Genomic DNA, 26,211 nt, shown 5'->3' with positions numbered 1-26,211 from the left:
CTAGGATTAGTGATGGGGGGGGGGATACAAAATCGATAGTTACATATCGGCATATTATTTTTTATGCTATATCGTATCGACAATATTATTTTTGCTCTAATTGGCAGTAACTGCACCAAAAGCTCATTTTTCCTTCATAGCTTGTTCTCCATCTTCTTTTTAAACTAGGGAGGCAATTTGTTTTCAGATATTTTATTTTCATGACTGATCAAAACTTGTTTTCTCATGGCTCTCTCTGGTCTCTCTGCAGCAGACATACAGTATGGTGAGCAATATGTCTGGAACATCGAATCACAATAAAATCACAGTATCGAATCGCAATACATATAGATACGCAACATATATCGTATTGGCACCTAAGTATGATGATAATATCGTATCGTGAGGTCCCTGGCAATTCCCAGCCCTACCTGAGATCACTACTAAGTTACATGGATGATCATTACAAATCATTATAGCGTAGGTCAGACAGAAGTTTGGTTTCAAAGCAAGAATAGTGAACCGGAAAGTCCAGGTTTCACCCTTGGTTCTCTTGGACAACAATGTCTGTAGCCAATAGCCACCGAGGGGTCAACAACCAGCAGGATCCTACTAATGATAAAACGTCAGGAGGATGCCAAAGGTGTTAAAACAAAACACACCGTAGCTCCACCTGAATGAGGGCTAGCAGACCTGGGCTCTGTAATACCTTACATACTGGAGAGCAGTACAGGCATTATAGGCCACAGGTTTGGTTTCAAAGGAAGAATGGTGAACCGGACATTCCAAGCTAAAGAATGAAATATGTCACCTGTGGCTGCCTGGGACTACAATGTAGTGTAGCTGCATAGGGGTCAACAGTCAGCATCCTACTCAGTCTGCATCCCAAATGATACCCTATTCCCTACAGTATCTAGTGCACTCCATTTCCCCAGAGCTTTATGGGATATCAAATCAAATGTTATTGGTCACATATACATTTAGCAGACGTTATTGCGGGTGTAGCGAAATGTAGTCAAATGTCTAAGGAGAACATCAAAGGTGTTCACAACATAAACAGAAAGAAACAAAAAAAGTCTGATGAAAAAAATGTATTCACTTCACAATGGTCAGAAGGAAAAATAAGTTTGAGAACAAACTTTTCCAGATGTTGGCTGTCGTCGGTAGACATGGGAGTGTGCCATACAGAGAGGGAGGAGGGGGGCCGAAGGGGGTGAGGAGCCTTTGTGTAGATGCTGAACTACCCCCCATCACTCAGTGTGTGCCATGTGTTAAAAATATCCCCTTCTTCCATGAAGAGGACTTCAAGTCTTCAACCAGTCTCTTGTCCAAGAGACAATACAGGAGTATGCAAAGTCATTGGTATGGATTTTGGTGGGAATATACTGTAGACTCACCGATCGTGGCTAAAAAATAACCAGACTGACCTCCAATAGGACATGATTCAACAGCTCCCATCGTTACGCCACTAAATAGTTGAATGAGTTAAATACCAATCAAAAGAAACTTGCCTGACAGTGTGAGTCCCAAACCCCTCGATGATGATGAGTAAACTAGGACTGGCAGAATGAGTCCCAAACCCCTCGATGATGATGAGTAAACTAGGACTGGCAGAATGAGTCCCAAACCCCTCGATGATGATGAGTAAACTAGGACTGGCAGAATGAGTCCCAAACCCCTCGATGATGATGAGTAAACTAGGACTGGCAGAATGAGCCCCAAACCCCTCGATGATGATGAGTAAACTAGGACTGGCAGAATGAGTCCCAAACCCCTCGATGATGATGAGTAAACTAGGACTGGCAGAATGAGTCCCAAACCCCTCGATGATGATGAGTAAATATGATCCTCTTCAACATTAATAACCTTTACCACTTTGCACTGGTGGTTTTTCCCAAAAATTAACTCCCAAAACTAGAGCCTGAAATCAAATGCATAGGCCTAATATCTTTTCCCTGAAGTACATTTATTCGTTTTTACCAATACCTCAAAGTTGGCTTGGTTACCATGCCAACGGAAGCATGCCGTCAGAAAACCCTTCAGACCAATCATGGAAGCTGATGTATCAGGACCTTCACACACCAAGGTTTAAAGTGTAGGCTAAATCAAAATGGAACACACTTTCTCCTTAGAAAATAGTTTTCATACAAATTGAAAAAGAGAAGAGCCTTGAAATCTAAGCTGATGAATTTCCCCAGTGAACTGCCTAAAATATATCTACGATAAATCATATCTACCCCATCGTCTTCTCCATTTGTGAGATATGATGAACTACACACTATTGCCCTCACATCCTGCTGCTACTATTACTGCTGCTACTAGTACTACTACTACTGCTGCCACCACTACTATACTGCTGCTACTACTACTGCCACTTCTCTTACTACTACAACACTGCTGCTACCACTACTACTGCTACTATACGGCTGCTACTACCGCCACTACTATTACGACACTGCTGCTACTACACTGCTTCTACTACCACTACTATACTGCCACTACTATTACTACTACAACACTGCTGCTACTACTACAACTACACTGCTGCTACTACCACTACTATCGCTACTATACTGCTGCTACTACCACACTGCTGCTACTACTACAACTACACTGCTGCTACTACCACTACTATCGCTACTACACTGCTGCTACTACCACTACTACACTGCTGCTACTGCCACTACTACACTGCTGCTACTACCACTACTATACTGCTGCTACTACTACCACTACTGTACTGCCGCTACTATACTGCTGCTACTACCACTACTACACTGCTGCTACTACCACTACTACACTGCTGCTACTGCCACTACTACACTGCTGCTACTACCACTACTGTACTGCCGCTACTATACTGCTGCTACTACCACAGTGCTGCTACTACCACTACTATACTGCCGCTACTATACTGCTGCTACTACCACACTGCTGCTACTACCACTACTATCGCTACTATACTGCTGCTACTACCACTACTACACTGCTGCTACTACCACTACTACACTGCTGCTACTACCACTACTACACTGCTGCTACTACCACTACTACACTGCTACTACTACCACTACTGTACTGCCGCTACTATACTGCTGCTACTACCACTACTATACTGCTGCTGCTACCACTACTATACTGCTGCTACTACCACCGCTACTGCCACTACTATACTGCTGCTACTACTACCACTACTACACTGCTGCTACCACTACTATACTGCTGCTACTACTACCGCTACTATACTGCTGCTACTACCACACTGCTGCTACTACTACAACTACACTGCTGCTACTACCACTACTATCGCTACTACACTGCTGCTGCTGCTACTACTATACTGCTGCTACTACCACTACTATACTGCTGCTACTACTACTACTATACTGCTGCAACTATCACTACTATACTGCAGCTACTACTGCCACTACTACACTGCTGCTACCACTACTATACTGCTGCTGCTGCTGCTACCACTACTGCCACTACTATACTGCTGCTACTACCACTACTACACTGCTGCTACCACTACTATACTGCTTCTGCTGCCGCTACTGCCACTACTATACTGCTGCTACTACTACTACCACTACTATACTGCTACCACTACTATATACTATACTTCTGCTACAACCACTACTATACTGCTTCTACAACCACTACTATACTGCTGCTACTACACTGCTGCTACTACCGCTACTGCCACTACTATACTGCTGCTACTACCACTACTATACTGCTGCTACTACACTGCTGTTACTACACAGCTGCTACTACCACTACTATACTGCTGCTACTGCCACTACTATACTGCTGCTACTACCACTACTATACTGCTGATACTGCCACTACTATACTGCTGCTACTACCACTACTATACTGCTGATACTGCCACTACTACACTGCTGCTACTGCCACTACTATACTGCTGCTACTGCCACTACTATACTGCTGCTACTGCCACTACTATACTGCTGATACTGCCACTACTATACTGCTGCTACTGCCACTACTATACTGCTGATACTGCCACTACTATACTGCTGCTACTGCCACTACTACACTGCTGCTTCTGCCACTACTACACTGCTGCTACTGCCACTACTATACTGTTGCTACTACCACTACTATACTGCTGCTACTGCCACTACTATACTGCTGCTACTACCACTACTATACTGCTGCTACTACCACACTGCTGATACTGCCACTACTATACTGCTGCTTCTGCCACTACTACACTGCTGCTACTGCCACTACTATACTGTTGCTACTGCCACTACTATACTGCTGCTACTACCACTACTATACTGCTGATACTACCACTACTATACTGCTGCTACTACCACTACTATACTGCTGCTACTACCACTACTATACTGCTGCTACTACCACTACTATACTGCTGCTACTACCACTACTATACTGCTGATACTGCCACTACTATACTGCTGCTACTACCACTACTATACTGCTGCTACTACCACTACTATACTGCTGCTACTACCACTACTATACTGCTGCTACTACCACTACTATACTGCTGATACTGCCACTACTATACTGCTGCTACTACCACTACTATACTGCTGCTACTGCCACTACTACACTGCTGCTTCTGCCACTACTACACTGCTGCTACTGCCACTACTATACTGTTGCTACTACCACTACTATACTGCTGCTACTGCCACTACAATACTGCTGATACTACCACTACTATACTGCTGCTACTACCACTACTATACTGCAGCTACTGCCACTACAATACTGCTGCTACTGCCACTACTACACTGCTGCTACTGCCACTACTATACTGTTGCTACTACCACTACTATACTGCTGCTACTGCCACTACAATACTGCTGATACTACCACTACTATACTGCTGCTACTACCACTACTATACTGCTGATACTACCACTACTATACTGCTGCTACTACCACTACTATACTGCAGCTACTGCCACTACAATACTGCTGCTACTACCACTACTATACTGCTGCTACTGCTACTACCGCTACTACCACTACTATACTGCTGCTACTACCACTACTATACTGCTGCTACTACCACTACTATACTGCTGCTACTACCACTACTATACTGCTGCTACTGCCACTACTATACTGCTGCTACTACCACTACTATACTGCTGCTACTACCACTACTATACTGCTGCTACTACCACTACTATACTGCTGCTACTACCACTACTATACTGCTGCTACTGCCACTACTATACTGCTTCTGCTACCGCTACTGCCATTACTATACTGCTGCTACTACCACTACTATACTGCTGCTACTACCACTACTATACTGCCACTACTACACAGGTGCTACTACCACTACTATACTGCTGCTACTGCCACTACTATACTGCTGCTACTGCCACTACTATACTGCTGCTACTGCCACTACTACTGCCATTGCTACTACTACTACTACTGCTACTACTGCCGCTATTGCTACTACTGCCGCTATTGCTACTACTGCCGCTATTGCTACTACTGCCGCTATTGCTACTACTGCCGCTATTGCTACTACTGGCATTGAAAACACCCAATCAGTATTTCTACATTTCAGATGAGAAAATAAATGAGTGCCAGAAAAGAGGGAGGAGAAAGAAAAGGTTTTGATAAATGACAGAGTAAATCACCTCCTTGTGCGCAACATATGTTCCAATGTCCGGGAATTAGCCTTGGTTAACTACATCTAAGAAAATAAGAATCCTGTGACCAGTTTCTTCTTCTGTTTATTCTGTATTATTCAGGAACAGACTAAGGTATAGTTGCTGTGGCAACAGAGAACAAAGGTTACTTGATCCTGAGCACTGTGGGAACTCCGATGTTCTTTAAGGTTTGTTGGAGCAGAGATGATTTTGATGAAAACATATTCAGGATACCAAGCAGAGAAACTAAGCAAAATTAAACTTAAACATGATGTCACTCTTCAGGCAACTTTTATCACAGACTCATTTGCCAATATCAGGTAACTTGATATCTAATCTATACAATGAGTCTGGGAATCTGGCTTTATGAACTATATAGGAGTAAGCAAGACAACAGTAGACTATATGACATTTGTAGCAGAAGAGCATCACCTTAAGGCTCGGATAAACCGCTAACATTTGCCAACCCAGAGTACTTAGCAGCTCTGAACAGAATGCTGGCCATAATTTGCAATCCAATACTACATGTAGAATTGCACGAAAATGTCAGCAGTCAGACATCCAGCAGGGGTGGTCCCTAAAACACACCACGCCGAACAGCAGACATCCAGCAGCAGGTGGTCCCTAAAACACACTGCACCGAACAGCAGACAGACATCCAGCAGGTGGTCCCTAAAACACACCGCGCCGAACAGCAGACATCCAGCAGGGGTGGTCCCTAAAACACACCACGCCGAACAGCAGACAGACAGCAGCAGGTGGTCCCTAAAACACACCGCGCCGAACAGCAGACATCCAGCAGGAGGTCCCTAAAACACACCGCGCCAAACAGCAGACATCCAGCGGGTGGTCCCTAAAACACACCGCGCCGAACAGCAGACATCCAGCAGGGGTGGTCCCTAAAACACACTGCACCAAACAGCAGACATCCAGCGGGTGGTCCCTAAAACACACCGCGCCGAACAGCAGACATCCAGCAGGTGGTCCCTAAAACACACCGCGCCGAACAGCAGACATCCAGCAGGTGGTCCCTAAAACACACCGCGCCGAACAGCAGACATCCAGCAGGTGGTCCCTAAAACACACCGCACCAAACAGCAGACAGCAGCGGGTGGTCCCTAAAACACACTGCGCCGAAAAGCAGACATCCAGCAGCGGGTGGTCCCTAAAACACACCGCGCCGAACAGCAGACATCCAGCGGGTGGTCCCTAAAACACACCGCGCCGAACAGCAGACATCCAGCAGCGGGTGGTCCCTAAAACACACTGCGCCGAACAGCAGACAGACATCCAGCAGGTGGTCCCTAAAACACACCGCGCCGAACAGCAGACATCCAGCAGCAGGTGGTCCCTAAAACACACTGCGCCGAACAGCAGACATCCAGCAGGGGTGGTCCCTAAAACACACCACGCCGAACAGCAGACAGACAGCAGCAGGTGGTCCCTAAAACACACAGTGCCAGACAGCAGACATCCAGCAGGTGGTCCCTAAAACACACCGCGCCGAACAGCAGACAGACAGCAGGTGGTCCCTAAAACACACCGCGCCGAACAGCAGACATCCAGCAGGTGGTCCCTAAAACACACCGCGCCAAACAGCAGACATCCAGCGGGTGGTCCCTAAAACACACCGCGCCGAACAGCAGACATCCAGCAGGGGTGGTCCCTAAAACACACTGCACCAAACAGCAGACATCCAGCGGGTGGTCCCTAAAACACACCGCGCCGAACAGCAGACATCCAGCAGGTGGTCCCTAAAACACCCCGCGCCGAACAGCAGACATCCAGCAGGTGGTCCCTAAAACACACCGCGCCGAACAGCAGACATCCAGCAGGTGGTCCCTAAAACACACCGCACCAAACAGCAGACAGCAGCGGGTGGTCCCTAAAACACACCACACCGAACAGCAGACAGACATCCAGCGGGTGGTCCCTAAAACACACTGCGCCGAAAAGCAGACATCCAGCAGCGGGTGGTCCCTAAAACACACCGCGCCGAACAGCAGACATCCAGCGGGTGGTCCCTAAAACACACCGCGCCGAACAGCAGACATCCAGCAGCGGGTGGTCCCTAAAACACACTGCGCCGAACAGCAGACATCCAGCGGGTGGTCCCTAAAACACACCGCGCCGAACAGCAGACAGACATCCAGCGGGTGGTCCCTAAAACACACCGCGCCGAACAGCAGACAGACAGCAGCGGGTGGTCCCTAAAACACACTGCGCCGAACAGCAGACATCCAGCAGGTGGTCCCTAAAACACACCGCGCCGAACAGCAGACAGACAGCAGCGGGTGGTCCCTAAACCACACCACACCGAACAGCAGACAGACATCCAGCGGGTGGTCCCTAAAACACACCGCGCCGAACAGCAGACAGACATCCAGCGGGTGGTCCCTAAAACACACCGCGCCGAACAGCAGACAGACAGCAGCGGGTGGTCCCTAAAACACACCGCGCCGAACAGCAGACATCCAGCGGGTGGTCCCTAAAACACACCACACCGAACAGCAGACAGACATCCAGCGGGTGGTCCCTAAAACACACCGCGCCGAACAGCAGACATCCAGCAGGTGGTCCCTAAAACACACCACACCGAACAGCAGACAGACATCCAGCGGGTGGTCCCTAAAACACACCGCGCCGAACAGCAGACAGACAGCAGCGGGTGGTCCCTAAAACACACCGCGCCGAACAGCAGACATCCAGCGGGTGGTCCCTAAAACACACCGCGCTGAACAGCAGACATCCAGCGGGAGGTCCCTAAAACACACCGCGCCGAACAGCAGATGAATGACAGATCATCATTCGGTGCGTTGTGTGTGTGGTCCTTTAGGGTATTTTAGGGTATTTTTTGGCAGGCAGAGCCCGCCAACAGTTGCAGTCAGAGTAGAGGTGTCTGATGGGGTTAGCAGTGAAAATAATGGGATTCACATACACCTTGTTAAATTGTTCTCGCCCTTCACAGGACCTTTCTCACACAATCTACTTTAGGTATGTTACGCTTCATAGCTACAGTGCATTCGGAAAGTATTCAAACCCCAAAACTTTTTCCACATTTCGTTACATTACAGCCTTATTCTAAAGTGGATTAAATAAAAAAATGTCTTCATTAATTTACACACAACACCCCATAATGATAACGCAAAAAAATTGTTTTTGAAATGTGTGCATCCTGTTTCCATTGATCATCCTTGATATGTTTCCACAACTTGTCCACCTGTGGTAAATTCAATTGATTGGACATTATTTGGAAAAAACACACAAACCTGTCTATATACGGTTCTACAGTTGACAGTGCATGTCAGAGCAAAAACCAAGCTATGAGGTCGAAGGAATTGTCCCTAGAGCGTCGAGACAGGATTGTGTCGAGGCACAGATCTGGGGAAGGGTACCAAAACATTTCTGCAGCATTGATGGTCCCCAAGAACACAGTGGCCTCCATCATTATTAAATGGAAGAAGTTTGGAACCACCAAGACTCTTGCTAGGGCTGGCCACCCGGCCAAAACTGAGCAATAAGGGGGAGAATGGCCTTGGTCAGTGAGGTGACCAAGAACCCAATGGTCCCTCTGACAGAGCTCTAGAGTTCCTCTGTGGAGATGGTTGTCCTTCTGGAACAATCTCTACAGCACTTCACCAATCAGGCCTTTATGGTAGAGTGGTCAGACGGAAGCCACTCCAGTAAAAGGTACGACAGCCCGCTTGGAGTTTGCCAAAAGGCACCTAAAGGACTCTGACTTTCTGTAACACATTTCGCAATGCTTTGATGAGAACAAACCAGAGGTTCACAAGGAATACGTGAGTGGGAGTTGAGCCTGTGAAGTACATTATGGGGTCACACTAGTACTTCACTTCCAGTTTAATACTTCAATAGCACTAATGAGAAGAAGGCAGGGGTTTTAATCACTACTAGAACGTCTCTGCCATGGTTCAACATCCAGTACTCCAGATGGTGCATGGTTCAGGTAGTACGAGCAGTGAGGGCTATTAGCCTAACTATTCCTAATAGATTCAAATGATTTGGACAGACAGCCCACCTCTTGTTCAGCACAACAACATGGCCTGATCATCTCAGTTGAGCCATAAATTAGCTTCTATTAGTTGTTTAGTGTAAAACAGACCTGCAAGCCAAGTCATTACAGTGCTTGAGGACTGCTGCTGCAACCAAAACTATTTCAAAGTTGAACACAGCTTGGTTAAAGAGGCACTATGGAAATGTAGTTTCCAGTTGCAAACGCTATGCTTTTAGGTCATGATGTTGACAGGAGTTTCCCTTTGTCCAATAAGATAAAAGGAAAAAGTTCCATAGAGGCCTCTTTAATGTTGGTAACTCTAGAGAACGATTGCTTTCTAATATTGTTTGCAACTATACTGGTCTATTGACAAGACGTTGGCATGTCATGTGACTGGAAGGGTACATAAATACTCCCCCAGACAGAGACACAGGCTCACTTATGATAAGCCCTGTCATTTCCTGGAACAGAGCAGGAGTTTCGCCAATTATAAACTAGCAGTATGTATTGTACACCACATGGAACTACAGCACTGTACAACATTCCACGCTTCCAAAAATCAATAAATCACATCACACCCTGCCCTTCTGGCCAAATCAAATACATGTGTATTTGTGACATGCTCCGGATACAACAGGTGTAGATCCGCCATCAAATGCTTACTTACAAGCTTTTCCCCAAAATGCAGAGGTAAAAAGATGTGCGAATAAAAATAGAAAACAGTAATGCAATAAATAACTATAAGGAGGCTGTATACAAATAGTACCAGTACTGAGTCAATGTGCAGGGGTACCACGTAGTACAGGTAATATGTACATGTAGGCAGGGGTAAAAGTGACTAGGCAATCGGGATAGATAAGAAACAGTAGCGCATGTGGAGAGTGTGTGACAACTACAAACAGAGAATAATGTTTAAGGTTAAATAAACAACTACAAACAGAGCTAGATAAGAATGTTTCAGGTTAAATAAATAGGTTAAAATAGATAGTATCTACACAGTAAAACAGGAGATTTCACAGTCTCCTTCTCTTGCCCTCTGATAATACAATTTTTTAATAAGAAAACACGGAGACTAAAAGTTGACAGACCTTGAACAAATTACTACAATTCATTACAGATGCATTCTCTTTCCAATATTAGCTTTAGGCTCTGAAATAAAATACTGAGGTTAGATCTAGGTTTCCATCTCCATCCTTATCTATTTGTAGCAATGTGATTTACATTATGTTTGGTAAGCATTTTATTTGTTGTGGCCCCCAGGAACTGACAGCCAGTGAATACGATTTCCCCCCCACAGTAGTGATGCAGCTGCACAGTGTGTCGGTTTGACGTTGGGCATCTGCAGCCTGCTGATGGGTGACAGCCCAACACACACAGGCAGGGCACATCATGGAGACAATGGAGAGACACATCATGGAGACAATGGAGAGACATCATGGAGAGACACATCATGGAGACAATGGAGAGACACATCATGGAGACAATGGAGAGACACATCATGGAGACAATGGAGAGACATCATGGAGAGACACATCATGGAGACAATGGAGAGACATCATGGAGACACACATCATGGGCTCCATTTTTATTCTACAACAAATGCTTTTCCATTTCCCCACATTCATACCACGTGGTACCCAACTTTACAGCAGTGTTGGATGGAAATTGCACACTACAATGTAAAGCACTGGGACTAAAGAGAAGCTCTACATGCAATCCATGATCATGTAGAAGTTCTATTACAGCCTTGATGTGTCATGACTCGTGGCTCCTCAACTAAGTGGTCAGAGGCCTATTTATTCAAGCTCTGACTGCATTATTGGCACAAGAAGAAATTGAGCTGAAGGGAACCATAAAGAGACATTTTGATGTTAGTCATCTGTGTCTGAAACCAGATCCTGGACCTCGAGACAAAATGATTCAGGAAATGAGGTCAACAATCCCACCAGTTTCATTTCCTGTGAATATGCTGAGTGACTTCTCCACAGATAAGTGCAGCAGTTGTTTTCACAGTAATGTGTATGGCTCTGGTCCTGTATAACCTTGTGATTGCACTGCTTTAATTCACAATATTGAGATGTCATAATAAAACGTGCCATTTTAAAGCAGAGTCGAGGATGCTGAGCTAGGCTTTCTGTAGTGGGCTACTCAACACATCACAGCTGCTACTCTTTGTAGGTCGATGTTTTGGGGTGTGAATTTAACACACCGGTCTTCAGTGTTGGAGCTGAGGAAACATTAGGCAAGACATAAAAAATAAAAATAAAAATCTAAAGATACTCATTTGCATACAAGGCGCATATCTCATACTTAATCTACAGTACATGTCTTTTCTGCCCAGAACCATGTTTCTAAAGTTATGTAGGTGCTGTACATCACCCTTGTATGGTTTTCTGGATGATTCAGTGCCATTACTAAGTGAAAACCGACTGGCTCTGAAAAAGGCATTCGGTCCGATACTAGAGGAATCTAAATCACAGCTCAGTCCAAGAGTCTAGCACATATTACTATTTATTATGAACCTCCAAATGCCTTGACAAGGAATTTATACACCAATTCATCATACCACAAGGAAACAGGCAGCACTTGCTTTTATCACTTTTTTACAGCAACAGTTGATAGATGTGACCACTGTGTCATTGTCTACAGAGAATGGTAGCCAATAGGCTGACTGATAATTGAAGAGGCTCTTCTTGACCCCATTCAGGAAATTGCCAGGCTGAATCCCAAATAGCACTCTATACACCAAATAGTGCACTACTTTTGACCAGATCCCCATTGGTCCTGGACAAAAGTAGTGCACTAGAAAAGGGAATAGGGTGCCATTTGTGACACAGACCCAGCCCCAAGGTTATGTTTGCTCATAAAAAAATATGTTCCCTGGAGTTACGCAAAACACATTCCATGGACCTGACTAGGCCGACACAGTGAATATTTGCTTATCTCAGGAGAGAGACCCATGTCAGCTAAAGCACATAGCTAGCTGGTATATAACTTGGCCAACACCAACGTTTCCAGGCAAATCCAGAGGGTCATTCTTAGTGCGGCTGACACCAAACTCCAGGTCCTCCTGTCTTCAGTCTGGAAAGGCTATGTTGATGTTGTCGGCACGATGCGTTGACAAATGAAGGGGGTGTGCTTTTCTACTGATTGGTTCTCCTCAGTGTCTTTCTCACTCAAACCAACGTGGACAAAATAGTTTGACAACCTTGTTTGTAAAGCTTTTAAATCTCAACCGTTTATCTTTACCAATGATGAAGACACAGAGGTCTCATGGTATGGTGGGGTCTGCAATATAGGTCAACTTTGAGCAACTCTTGAATGTTTTGGCATACCCTATAGACACTTATACACATTCTACATCCATCTAAGTCCATTCCTCCTCTGAACTGCTAGTTGTATAGGTTCATGCAGGAATTTAACCATCACGTGACTGATGATATGCAGAGAGAGAAGAGTATAAACTATGGTTTCCCCCAGCTGGCTCTGACTCATAAATCAGCAGCCAGCAACAACCTCAGCTAAACCCACCCATGGGGTTTACACCCTCAGCTAAACCCACCCATGGGGTTTACACCCTCAGCTAAACCCACCCATGGGGTTTACACCCTCAGCTAAACCCACCCATGGGGTTTACACCCTCAGATAAACCCACCCATTGGGTTTACAACCTCAGCTAAACCCACCCATGGGGTTTACACCCTCAGCTAAACCCACCCATGGGGTTTACACCCTCAGCTAAACCCACCCATTGGGTTTACACCCTCAGCTAAACCCACCCATTGGGTTTACAACCTCAGCTAAACCCACCCATGGGGTTTACAACCTCAGCTAAACCCACCCATGGGGTTTACAACCTCAGCTAAACCCACCCATGGGGTTTACAACCACTTTCTACTGTAAGAAAGACATCAATGTTTAAAACCAGAGAACCGGGCCTCGGTTCAAGACCCAGTCGTCCAACACATGATGCACCTAAATAGGCTTGAAGGACAAGAGAGGATGGTGATGCTGAGGGGCTTTACTGCGTCTGGGCTCAGCAGCCATGAAGATGGAGAAATAAAATGGCAGTATGCACAGTGGGAAACCACCCCTCTCTGCGGCTCACTGAAACCACCCCTCTCTGCGGCTCACTGAAACCACCCCTCTCTGCGGCTCACTGAAACCACCCCTCTCTGCGGCTCACTGAAACCACCCCTCTCTGCGGCTCACTGAAACCACCCCTCTCTGCGGCTCACTGAAAACACCCCTCTCTGCGGCTCACTGAAAACACCCCTCTCTGCGGCTCATTGAAAACACCCCTCTCTGCGGCTCATTGATCAAGATGAGCGAGTGGCGTACCTCTGCTCTGTGTGGCTGGGACACGCAGGCTCCGGCCCAAATTACACCCCATTTCTGTATGTATTGCACTACATAGGGATTATGAGGCCATTAAGGAGGGAGACTCACTCTCAAGAACAGAACAAACCCCGGATGGCAGCAGCGAGGGACAGATCTACAGTTACTAGGATGTCTAGGAGAGGAGGGATACAACAGGCAGGTAGAAAGCACCCCCAGGGTCAAAATAGAAAAATGTGCTTTTTCAAATACTTTGAGGATTTGATGGAGCATGCAATGAATAGTGTCAGATGGGCAGGGTTTGACCTTTTGGGACAAGTCCCTAGAATCCATAAACACCCTCCAAGGAGGCATGGTCTGTCCTTTCTGAAAGACAAGTGGCCTCTCGATTATCACTAGTTGTGCTAATATTTAGCCGTTTCTAGTAAGCTATCAAGGCTATTATTAATAGGCAGAGGCTGTTCAACACAGTGGAGTTAACGAGGGGTTATGGCAGCTGTTCAACACAGTGGAGTTAACGAGGGGTTATGACAGGGCAGAGGCTGTTCGACACAGTGGAGTTAACGAGTGGTTATGACAGCTGTTCAACACAGTGGAGTTAACGAGTGGTTATGACAGCTGTTCAACACAGTGGAGTTAATGAGGGGTTATGGACAGGGCAGAGGCTATTCAACACAGTGGAGTTAATGACAGGTTATGACAGGACAGAGGCTGTTCAACACAGTGGAGTTAATGAGGGTTTATGACAGGACAGAGGCTATTCAAAACAGTGGAGTTAACGAGGGGTTATGGCAGCTGTTCAACACAGTGGACTTAATGACAGGTTATGACAGGGCAGAGGCTATTCAACACAGTGGAGTTAACAAGGGTTTATGACAGGGCAGAGGCTGTTCAACACAGTGGAGTTAATGAGGGGTTATGACAGGGCAGAGGCTGTTCAACACAGTGGAGTTAATGACAGGTTATGACAGGGCGAGTCCCAGAGGACAGTAGCCTACCAAAGAAATGGAATCATTAGAATGGACATAGAACCTCTTCCCTTTCTAGTGATTCCATTTCTATGTAGCCTAGCCAACAAACGGCGGTACCCTCCCTACTATTATCTCTACTACAGGTCCCATACAGTGTGCCACAGCCAACTACTTCTTTTAGAGAAAAAAAATCATTACGTGACAAATAATACCTGGTATTCTGTTAATGTAGCACTTTGGGCCATATAGGGAAAGTGGATCTAGATTTAATAAAATATAGCCTATGCATGATATGTCTTGTTACGTAATTACATTAGGCCAACATGTATATGGAATAATGATATATTCTCAGCAAAGAGAACAGCTAAATGTCTAAATGTAAAGCTTTAATTTAGCTGTCAGTGAGAAGATAATTGCCTTGACATATCCTGGTAATTGTACTGTAGTCTGAATGTGGTGCCAGTCAAACTACTGCTGCCTCTGAGGAGAGAGCAGTCGAGGATCGATTTGTTCTACTGGGACAAAAGAGTCTGTGAAACGCCTGAGTGACAGATGACATCACAACACAGACCATTCTGAAGGCCATTTTGTCAGAAGACAAATGACTAAGCAAGTGAATAGCAGGGCTGGGATCAATTGAAAATTCAGAAAGTGATTTTAATTTAAAATTCAAAAATTGAGAAAAAAAATGGAAATAGCTTCTACTCCTCAGTTTATTGAGAAGTCATTGAAAATAAATGCAGTTTTTCACATATTTAATTGTTATTCAAGTTTACTTCCTGAATCCAAAAAGGTTACATAAAGTGGGAATAGAGAGGACAACAACTTCTAGTCCCAGCCATACCCTGCATACAGCACTGTAGCCTCCACATCAGGACATATGAATGAGGCATGTTTATAGCCTACAGTTAGCAACACTGCATAAAACATTTTAGCAAAGGGGAGCTATTCACATTATGGATGGCGTGTGTCTGTGGGGCGAGGAGCCAACTAGGAGCAGACCAAGTGCAGGAGTGGTCACTGAACCTAAGCACAGACGTGGCAGGTCTTCAGAACAAAGGACCAAGCTCATTCTGTGACCTATTATGCTTAGACGTAACCTCAACTAAATTGACCACAATAACCAAAACGGGGGAAAAAATGATTTTATAAGACAGCCTTAAAAAAACACATACATTGTTTTTATTTTTAAACAGAATGGAGCTTTGCAGTCTGACAGAATCTCTCCATTTAGTTATTGTTTTAGCTCTGGCTTTTCCCTCTGCTTTTAAACTTTCTCTCTGTGAAATCCCGCTGACACGGCCACATTTGCTTTATTTGTTAGAAATTTAAAAGCATCTCTAAAGCATTGGATATAACGCAGAATCTGACTGCCCTTGAGTGTCTATAGGAGGGGAGTTAAGCTCAGTCCCATTTAGCATCAACCACTAAAGAGAATACAGGGTTCTTGGTGTGTAGGGTTGAGAGAGAGAGCAGGGCTGCGATCAGAGCAGTGTTCAGCGGGGAGACATTTGTATGGAATAGGGAGTTACTACCTGAACAGATTTGAGGAACCGGGGGGGGGGGGGGGGGTCTGGGTCTGGAAGGGAGAGCCTGGAAGCAGGAAAAAGGAGGGAGGAGGGAGAGGCTTTAGTGTAGTCTGTGTGTGGCATTGTAATGGGCATCATTACAGCACAGCCACTCCTCTGACCCAGAAACCCTTGCTTCAAAGACTCCAGAGAAAATGGACAACAGATAACTAGCTCAAAAAACAAAAACAACAGCCTGTCTGAGAAAAGTCAAACTGAAGGAACAAAAGTTAAGTCACGTACTTCTATTACTGATAAGACTCAGTAAGGTGAACGTATCTTATGAGTTACAATTTGATTGCTTTAAACTGTCATTGGCCTTTACTTGTCCTTCTGCAAAGTGCTTCTGGCAGAAGGAGATGAATGGCGAGTATGGGGATTCAGTAGCCATCTCCTCAGGGTATACCTGAAACTTATCTGTGATAGCCTGACACTTGTAGACGAGTCGTGCCTGCAGCCGACTGCCTAGCTCTCCCCTCGAGCCAAGGAAGGTATATCCACAGGGCTTCTGGCTCTGCTCTGGGTTTAGCTAGCTAGAGCTGATAACTCTGCCAGATTAAACATGGCAGTGGAGTCGGTAGAGACTGCGGAGGAGGAGAACGTCCTTCTGCCCTCTGTAATTACAGCAGACGAAGGAAGGCGTCCGTCTGTCACATCACACGTCTGTGGGACGTGAGTAGTGGAACAATGAGGGAAGGAACATCCTCAGTCCTCACCATCACTATCAGCACCTGGCCTGGCTGTGTGACACAGTGAAAAGTCAGACTGAATCCTTCTTTAACCTTGTAAAGACCCATGTAGACTAGCTACCTCAGTAACACATTTTACTGACATGTGGGCTCAAATAAGTCAAGTGGACCAGACAAGTGTGGTTGAAGTGCGTGAGGGTCTGCACATGCATTAGGCATGGGTAAAAGTTATGTTATACAGGCCTCAGATTTTCCTGGAATAAAGTCAAAGCCTACAATTCCCTTACATATGTCTCCATAATAAAGTCCTCCACTGCAATATCATTGGAGCCCAAGATCTGTACTAGCCCTTCCTGCATATTCTAGGTTATATCCATATAGGGAACTATCAAACAGACTGTTGATGATGGAACAGACCAAATCACAGTCAACAGCTAAGTTCACACAGGTTATGCAACTTACACTACAGGACAGAATGGGAACGTTCTCCCAAACCAAAGCAAATATATGTTGGAGGACAGTGTCTCTCCCTCCCTACCATAGACAGTTTATATTCCTCTTCATCGGGAGAGGAGACGCTACATAAGACCTTTTGAGGGCTCCACCTCGACAACACTCATCTAAGCTTCCATGTAAACTACATAAGACCTTTTGAGGGCTCCACCTCGACAACGCTCATCTAAGCTTCCATGTAAACTACATAAGACCTTTTGAGGGCTCCACCTCGACAACACTCATCTAAGCTTCCATGTAAACTACATAAGACCTTTTGAGGGCTCCACCTCGACAACACTCATCTAAGCTTCCATGTAAACTACAGTGCCTTGCGAAAGTATTCGGCCCCCTTGAACTTTGCGACCTTTTGCCACATTTCAGGCTTCAAACATAAAGATGTAAAACTGTATTTTTTTGTGAAGAATCAACAACAAGTGGGACACAATCATGAAGTGGAACGACATTTATTGGATATTTCAAACTTTTTTAACAAATCAAAAACTGAAAAATTGGGCGTGCAAAATTAGCTGATTCTTCACAAAAAAATACAGTTTTATATCTTTATGTTTGAAGCCTGAAATGTGGCAAAAGGTCGCAAAGTTCAAGGGGGCCGAATACTTTCGCAAGGCACTGTACATAAGATGACTTGAGAAGTCAATGTTAAGACCTCTTTTTACCCACTCAGTGGTTAGAGTGTCCACCCTGAGATTAGAAGATTGGGAGTTCCATCCCCCACCGAGTCATATCAAAGACTGGGACCCAATGCATCTCTGCTTGGCACTCAGCATTAAGGAGATAGATTGGTGGTCCGGCCCTGCACTAGACAAGTGTCCTGTCCAGGAAGTGTACTGGTACATCAAGCTGCCTCACTACAGAAACAGGAGCTAGACTAGTGTCCTGTCCAGGAAGTGTTCTGGTACATCAAGCTGCCTCACTACAGAAACAGGAGATAGACTAGTGTCCTGTCCAGGAAGTGTACTGGTACATCAAGCTGCCTCACTACAGAAACAGGAGCTAGACTAGTGTCCTGTCCAGGAAGTGTTCTGGTACATCAAGCTGCCTCACTACAGAAACAGGAGATAGACTAGTGTCCTGTCCAGGAAGTGTACTGGTACATAAAGCTGCCTCACTACAGAAACAGGAGATAGGCTCCTGCTCCTATGAGCCGTTACTCAAAAGCCAAGGCTCATGCAAGGCTACTTACTTATTAGGCAATGTAGGTCAGAACTCTGAATTGTTTTAAGAGAACAGAACGGTCTCTTCTTTAGAATCTCTTTTTGATGACATCAATTACCAAGTAGCACATGATTGGAGTGCTCCTCCCTGCCTCATGACTGGATGACTCGGAGTCAGGACAGGACACAGCCAGTCACTCACACTGCTGTGCTAACGCATCATTGACATCTGACACACAGCAGCTAAAGACAGTAAAAAAACACTCACACTCAGTGTACTGCCACTGTGACTCATACTAAGATTAATGTCACAATGTTTCAATCAATTAACCTGGTACTGGAATGCTTGGCATAGGGACTTTCCAGAGAAAAATAAAAGCTGTTTTTGCGGTCACTAAATGAGTCACCTTCCATACCGAGGTGATATCTTCTTCAGAACTGAATGACTCATCAGCACAAGCCCTGTAATAGAGAGGAGAACAGAGACAATACCGTTTCCCCCATGTAGCCAAGTGTTCTTTTGGCCTAGTCAAAGTTCAGAATAATAGGAAGTGAGGTTTATGACACAGAATGACGTTCCATAGTGTCAGTGTTTCCTAGGGATCCCAGTTGTGTTTTTCCTCTGTAGAGATGACAACCCAGAAAAGGCAGACTAAAGACAAGTAGGAGTCTCTTACGTCAGCAGAGAGAGCTACAGCCACGTTCCTTCCTCCTTACGAAATCTGGGACCCAGTTAAAACAGAGGAAAGGGGGAAACCTAGTCAGTTGTACAACTGAATGCCTTCAACTGAAATGTGTCTTCGGCATTAAACCCAACCCCTTTAAATCAGAGAGAGCACCAAAGAGAAGCATTACTGACAGGGCATGGCACTACCGAAGGTCTCAGAACAGAATAGTCTCAGAGGACTGGATCTGCTATAGAAGTGTTGAGGGATGCTAGTGACTACAGAATAGTCTCAGAGGACTGGATCTGCTATAGAAGTGTTGAGGGATGCTAGTGACTACAGAATAGTCTCAGAGGACTGGATCTGCTATAGAAGTGTTGAGGGATGCTAGTGACTACAGAATAGTCTCAGAGGACTGGATCTGCTATAGAAGTGTTGAGGGATGCTAGTGACTACAGAATAGTCTCAGAGGACTGGATCTGCTATAGAAGTGTTGAGGGATGCTAGTGCTAAACTCCTCAATCAATATCTAGTACATACCCTACTCCCTAGTCACTCCTGTAGATCTGAAGGGATTGAATAATGGAAACATGAGATACAATGAGGGATCCCCTCAGGTTGAGTACTCATTTCAGAATAGATTAACGCTGACAAAACTGTCAGAATGTGACAAATCTCCTTGTCAAATCAAACAAAGAAACATCTTACTGGAACAAATTCATAGCCCTCTTACGAACAGATCAGAAGCTTAGATAGACAGAAGAGCGTTAGCTATAGCAGAGACAGGATGAAATGGCAAATCTCCACAAAGAGCCCTCATCCAGGCAGTAGTCTCATCCCAAATGGCAACCCATTCCCTACATAGTGCACCTCTTTTGATCAGAGCCCTAGGGACCCTGGTCAACAGTAGTGTACTATATAGGGAATAAGGTGACATTAGCGACACAAGCAGTGTCCGGTCAAGACTAATGAGAAACTCCATGGACACGGCTCACAGTGTGCTCGGACAAATGCTGTGGAACTGGACAGAACCTTACAGAATGATCCTCCTCTGACTGACATCCCATTGCCGTCCCTGCCTTCTAATTGGCTCCCAGGGGAGAGGAGATTCAGGCCTTCACGCTGCCCTTACAGCACACACAGAGCATGTGTCAAACCTATGTGAAATTAGTCACCCACTCCCTCCCTACCTCTGACAGAATACCCTAGTCCTGGTCATACCTCAGTGCATCTGTTGGGGGAAAGTGATGCCTAGTCTATGGATTTGTTGGACTGGATGTACAAGGGAAACAGATGTGACAAATTACAAAATGGGAGAGGATTGGAATGCTTCACATAGTGCAAAAAGCAGCCCCATGCTGTTAGTACATGTTTTAATAATAATAATATAATACTCATTTTTTCGATCTTGTCTCATCGCGTCAAATCCCCAACGGGCTCAGGAGAGATGAAGGTCGAGTCATGTGTTCTCTGAAACATGACCCGCCAGACCATGCCTCTTAACCCAGAAGCCAGCTGCACCAATGTGTTGGAGGAAACACCGTTCAACTGACAACCGAGGTCAGCCTGCAGGAGCCCAGCCCACCACAAAGAGTTGCTAGAGCGCGATGGGCCAAGTAAAGCCCCCCCGGGCCAAATCCTCCCCCTAACCCAGATGACTTTGGACCAATTGTGCGCCGTTCTATGGGCCTCCCGGTCACGGACAGTTGTGACACAACCTGGGATCGAGCCCGGGTCTGTAGTGACGCCTCAAGCACTGCAGCACCTTAGACCACTCACCATTCAGGAGGCCCTTTTAGTACATTTTAAAATATTCTAAATTAAATAAGATTGCTAATATGGGTGATTCTTAATGGGACAATTGATGGGTACAACCATCAAACTAGTAGTAATGGGACAAGTGATGGGTACAACCATCAAACTAGTAGTAATGGGACAATTGATGGGTACAACCATCAAACTAGTAGTAATGGGACAATTGATGGGTACAACCATCAAACTAGTAGTAATGGGACAATTGATGGGTACAACCATCAAACTAGTAGTAATGGAACAAGTGATGGGTACAACCATCAAACTAGTAGTAATGGGACAAGTGATGGGTACAACCATCAAACTAGTAGTAATGGGACAATTGATGGCTACAACCATCAAACTAGTAGTAATGGGACAAGTGATGGGTACAACCATCAAACTAGTAGTAATGGGACAATTGATGGGTACAACCATCAAACTAGTAGTAATGGGACAATTGATGGGTACAACCATCAAACTAGTAGTAATGGGACAATTGATGGGTACAACCATCAAACTAGTAGAAATGGGACAATTGATGGCTACAACCATCAAACTAGTAGAAATGGGACAATTGATGGGTACAACCATCAAACTAGTAGTAATGGGACAAGTGATGGGTACAACCATCAAACTAGTAGTAATGGGACAAGTGATGGGTACAACCATCAAACTAGTAGTAATGGGACAAGTGATGGGTACAACCATCAAACTAGTAGAAATGGGACAATTGATGGGTACAACCATCAAACTAGTAGTAATGGGACAATTGATGGGTACAACCATCAAACTAGTAGTAATGGGACAATTGATGGGTACAACCATCAAACTAGTAGTAATGGGACAATTGATGGGTACAACCATCAAACTAGTAGTAATGGGACAATTGATGGGTACAACCATCAAACTAGTAGTAATGGGACAATTGATGGGTACAACCATCAAACTAGTAGTAATGGGACAATTGATGGGTACAACCATCAAACTAGTAGTAATGGGACAAGTGATGGGTACAACCATCAAACTAGTAGTAATGGGACAATTGATGGGTACAACCATCAAACTAGTAGTAATGGGACAATTGATGGGTACAACCATCAAACTAGTAGTAATGGGACAATTGATGGGTACAACCATCAAACTAGTAGTAATGGGACAAGTGATGGGTACAACCATCAAACTAGTAGTAATGGGACAATTGATGGGTACAACCATCAAACTAGTAGTAATGGGACAATTGATGGGTACAACCATCAAACTAGTAGTAATGGGACAATTGATGGGTACAACCATCAAACTAGTAGTAATGGGACAATTGATGGGTACAACCATCAAACTAGTAGTAATGGGACAATTGATGGGTACAACCATCAAACTAGTAGTAATGGGACAATTGATGGGGACAACCGCCAAAGTAGTAGTAGAAGTTTAAAAGAATAAAACTGTGGTGCACATTAATGGTATCAACTTATATCATTATATTTATCCTTATTGCATCAATTCAGGCAATTTAACGCATTATGGATTTCTGTCCTCATCGCCCAGCTCTAATTCATCTTCAGAAAGCTTACTAGCAAATTCAGTGCTAGTAGGAAGTGCATATTATTATGATTTATTTTTGGGGAGGAGAAAGGAATAGTATCCCTATTCAACAAATCATCTATATGGGATCCCCTTTAACGTTTCAAATAAACATTTGTATAATTTTTATTTATTTTATTTGACTAGGCAAATCAGTTACGGGACGGCCTAGGAACAGTGGGTTAACTGCCTTGTTCAGGGGCAGAACGGCAGATTCTTTTACCTACCTTTCGGTGACTAGTCCAACACTCTAACCACTAGGCTACCTGCTGCCCCAGGTAGCCTAGGAAGGGGGTAGCAATTCATACAAATGGTTTAGACACAATGGGACATTTCTCGTAGCTTACCTGTTCTGGGTGCTCGCTGCCGATGATCTCAGCCACAGTGTTGAAGGAGTCAGCATCAGGGAAGGTCTGGGCGTTCATGGTGAGTCGGACCACAATCCTCTGGCCTCGCTTAGCCATCCTGGCCATCATCATGGCGTCTTCCACTGTGATACAGGCGGTAGGGATCTTCTGCACTCCCTCCTGGTAGTCCTGCCAGCCTGTGTGAGGACTGCAACACAGAGAGACCCATGTTAGAAATGATCAGCAGAAATAGGGCACTGCACTACTTTTGGATTCCCATAAATTACTTATGATAACACACTTTCAAAAAGTCAAGTTAAAACAATATAAAAGGTGTACTAGAGGAATACAAGTATATGGAATACACAAATAGCTACAAATGTGGGACAAAAATTACATGCAGTCAGACTAGACAGGAAGAGCGATGGCAACATGCAGTCCCAGCCTTAGTCAAGCATTCAACTAATTGGCATTATAAGGGAAGGGATACATTGGATCATTGTGACCCATCCAGTACCTGTTGATGGAGAAGGGTGTGATGGACCGGATGAGAGTAGCCACAGCTCCTACTTCAGCTGCCTTGGATGCCCCAAACTCCCTGTACTGCACAGTCTCCCCATAGCTGACAAAGGGCTGGTTATACACCACAATCTTCCCAATGGCTTCCTTCTGCCTTTTTTTCAGCTCCTCAAAAGACTCCACCACCAGCACCTCTGCTTCAATGCCTGAACCGAGAGGAGACCGAAAGCCACAAAAAAAGTGACATGCTTGGAGCAACGGTCTACGGTACTGCATTTCAGTGCTTGAGGCGTCACTACAGACACCCTGGTTCGAATCCAGGCTGTATCACAACCGGCCATGATTGGGAGTCCCATAGGGCAGCGCACAATTGGGCCAGCGTCATTCGGGTTTGGCCGGGGTAGGCCGTCATTGTAAATAAGAATTTGTTCTTAACTGACTTGCCTGGTCAAATAATGGTTATATAAAAATACATCAGTGCACCAGTCGAAGATTCATCTAAATATCTACACCTTGGCTTGAGTTGGGGCCTAGCAAATAGTGGCAACACCATCAGCATTGTCTAGGCTTGAGTGATAGAACTCATCGCTATAGAACACAGGGACAGTTCCACAATAACAGAATTACGCTGAGACTCCAAAACCATTGATTTAAACATTTAACAAACCATACAACTAACTCTATGCACATTGACTACAATGAATAATTCACACAGTAAAAAAAAACTAAAAAATAACACTTACTGGAAAACAGATGCAAAGTTTGGTAACTGAATTACAGTAAAAATCTCCCTCAGTTTGATTCTGTTACCAAACTTTGCACCTGCACAGTTCTTCCTATACATTTATTTTTGTAAAATGTTCAGTGGAAATTGTAGTCCTTGTGTATAGAGTTCTATGGTTTGTTAAACGTTGAAATCAATGGTTTTTGTTTGGTATACGTTTTTAAGTGAAAAATATTGAGCGTAATTTAATTTCCGTGGAATTGCCCATAGACATACCTCCTTGGGGTGTAGCCACACTGCTGCCCAGTCCAAGGATGGCCATGGTGTGGTTCCGGGGCTGTAGCATCACGGCACTCTCCACTCCCCTGACCCAGTGTGGGATCTTCACTGGTTCTAGATGTACGTTCTCCAGCCCATCCTTCCTCAGGGCACTGAACATGTACTTGATAGCCAGGTCCAGGTTCTTAGAGCCACTGACACGGTTCCCTATTGTATCTGTGAAGTCTGCCAGTCTCTCATAGGAGCGGTTCTGGGCTTTGCCATACACAGCCAAGTCTATGATGCTCTTGGCTACCTTTGCATAGCTGGCAATTTCTTTAGCGGTCTCTGGAAATGGCTTTCCACCAGTACTGTGTGGCAAACAGTTACAATGGAGAAATGTGGCCAAAAGAGTCAGTGAGGAAAGGCCACATTGTTTTATCTGCCGGCCCTGCATCTGGAGGCAGACATGAACATATGAAGGTTATTTACAAATACTTTCCTCGTGACAACAGTCTATTTGCGCTAATGCACCGACCACACTACATTTCCCTAATTTGCTTAAAATATGACAGCACGCTACACGTGCCAGTGTTTACTTCATTACTGGGAACAGAAACGTATTGAGGTACAGCGGCAACTAGTATGGGCGGACTGGAGCTCCGACGTAACTCATTTTTTAATAACTACAGATTTCAGAGACATTGTTCCGTGTAATTGCAGGCTATTCTTTGGGTGCGCAAATCACTTTTTTTTTTATTAAAACAAATGTGACGTCGGTCCATACCAGTCATAGAGCTTAGTCGGCTAATTGACGCAGTGAAATGCATAGCAAAACAAGGAAGCAAGCCACAAAGATCCGTATAGCTAACGTTGTCAGTCGTTGTGATTCCTAACTAGCGAAACTTTTGAAATGACTTTTAAATTAGGACACAAAAAAAGAACAAACCTTATTCTACAGTTAGTTGGTAAATTGCTGACCGTCTTGACAGATGGAATAATTCACAATAAATGTTATTCCTTCTAGCCAACTAGCTATTTCTTATCAATTTAAAAATAACTTCCGTGATGAATGACTACGGCAAAGCAGTAGGGACAGCCATGCGTTTTCACGTTCGTTGACAATTCCATTTTGCTTTGTTTTTGTTTCTTTACCAAATTGTGATAAAAAAAGTCTGCTCTAATTACTACCCTTGATGTTTACTATGGACATTTTGCTTTTCTTTCTGCATGACTTGGCATGAGCAAACATTTAGCTCACAGCAGCCTGTATGTTTAGTGTTTTGATCAGAGATCGCAAACAAAAGCTATTTATATTTTTTACATTTTAGTTCAGCTTGCACATAAAATCTGAGATACCACATATAGTATTTGTGCTGCAAGTTATATTCTTACATTTACTTTGTAACAGTGTCAAA

The 26,211-nt window shown here is 44.7% G+C and overlaps 1 protein-coding gene across 1 annotated transcript in view; it reads right to left on the bottom strand.

The window, feature by feature from the left end:
• The window catches only part of LOC110520763 (carboxypeptidase Q-like), a 38,658-nt gene extending 12,759 nt beyond the window's left edge, over positions 1-25,899 (bottom strand). Inside the window, exons 1-4 of the mRNA XM_036937502.1 lie at positions 25,743-25,899; positions 24,812-25,250; positions 23,810-24,017; positions 23,293-23,500 (exon numbers count right to left, since the gene is read on the bottom strand). Of these exons, the coding sequence (XP_036793397.1) occupies positions 23,293-23,500; positions 23,810-24,017; positions 24,812-25,250 (855 nt within the window). The 5' untranslated portion in view covers positions 25,743-25,899. The remainder of the gene's footprint in view (positions 1-23,292; positions 23,501-23,809; positions 24,018-24,811; positions 25,251-25,742) is intronic.
• Between the last annotated feature and the right edge of the window lie 312 nt (positions 25,900-26,211).

The sequence above is a fragment of the Oncorhynchus mykiss genome, chromosome 2, assembly GCF_013265735.2.
Source record: "Oncorhynchus mykiss isolate Arlee chromosome 2, USDA_OmykA_1.1, whole genome shotgun sequence".
NCBI lineage: Eukaryota > Metazoa > Chordata > Actinopteri > Salmoniformes > Salmonidae > Oncorhynchus > Oncorhynchus mykiss.
The sequence above is the reverse complement of the archived record's forward strand: the minus strand, read 5'-3'. Positions and strand labels throughout refer to the sequence as shown.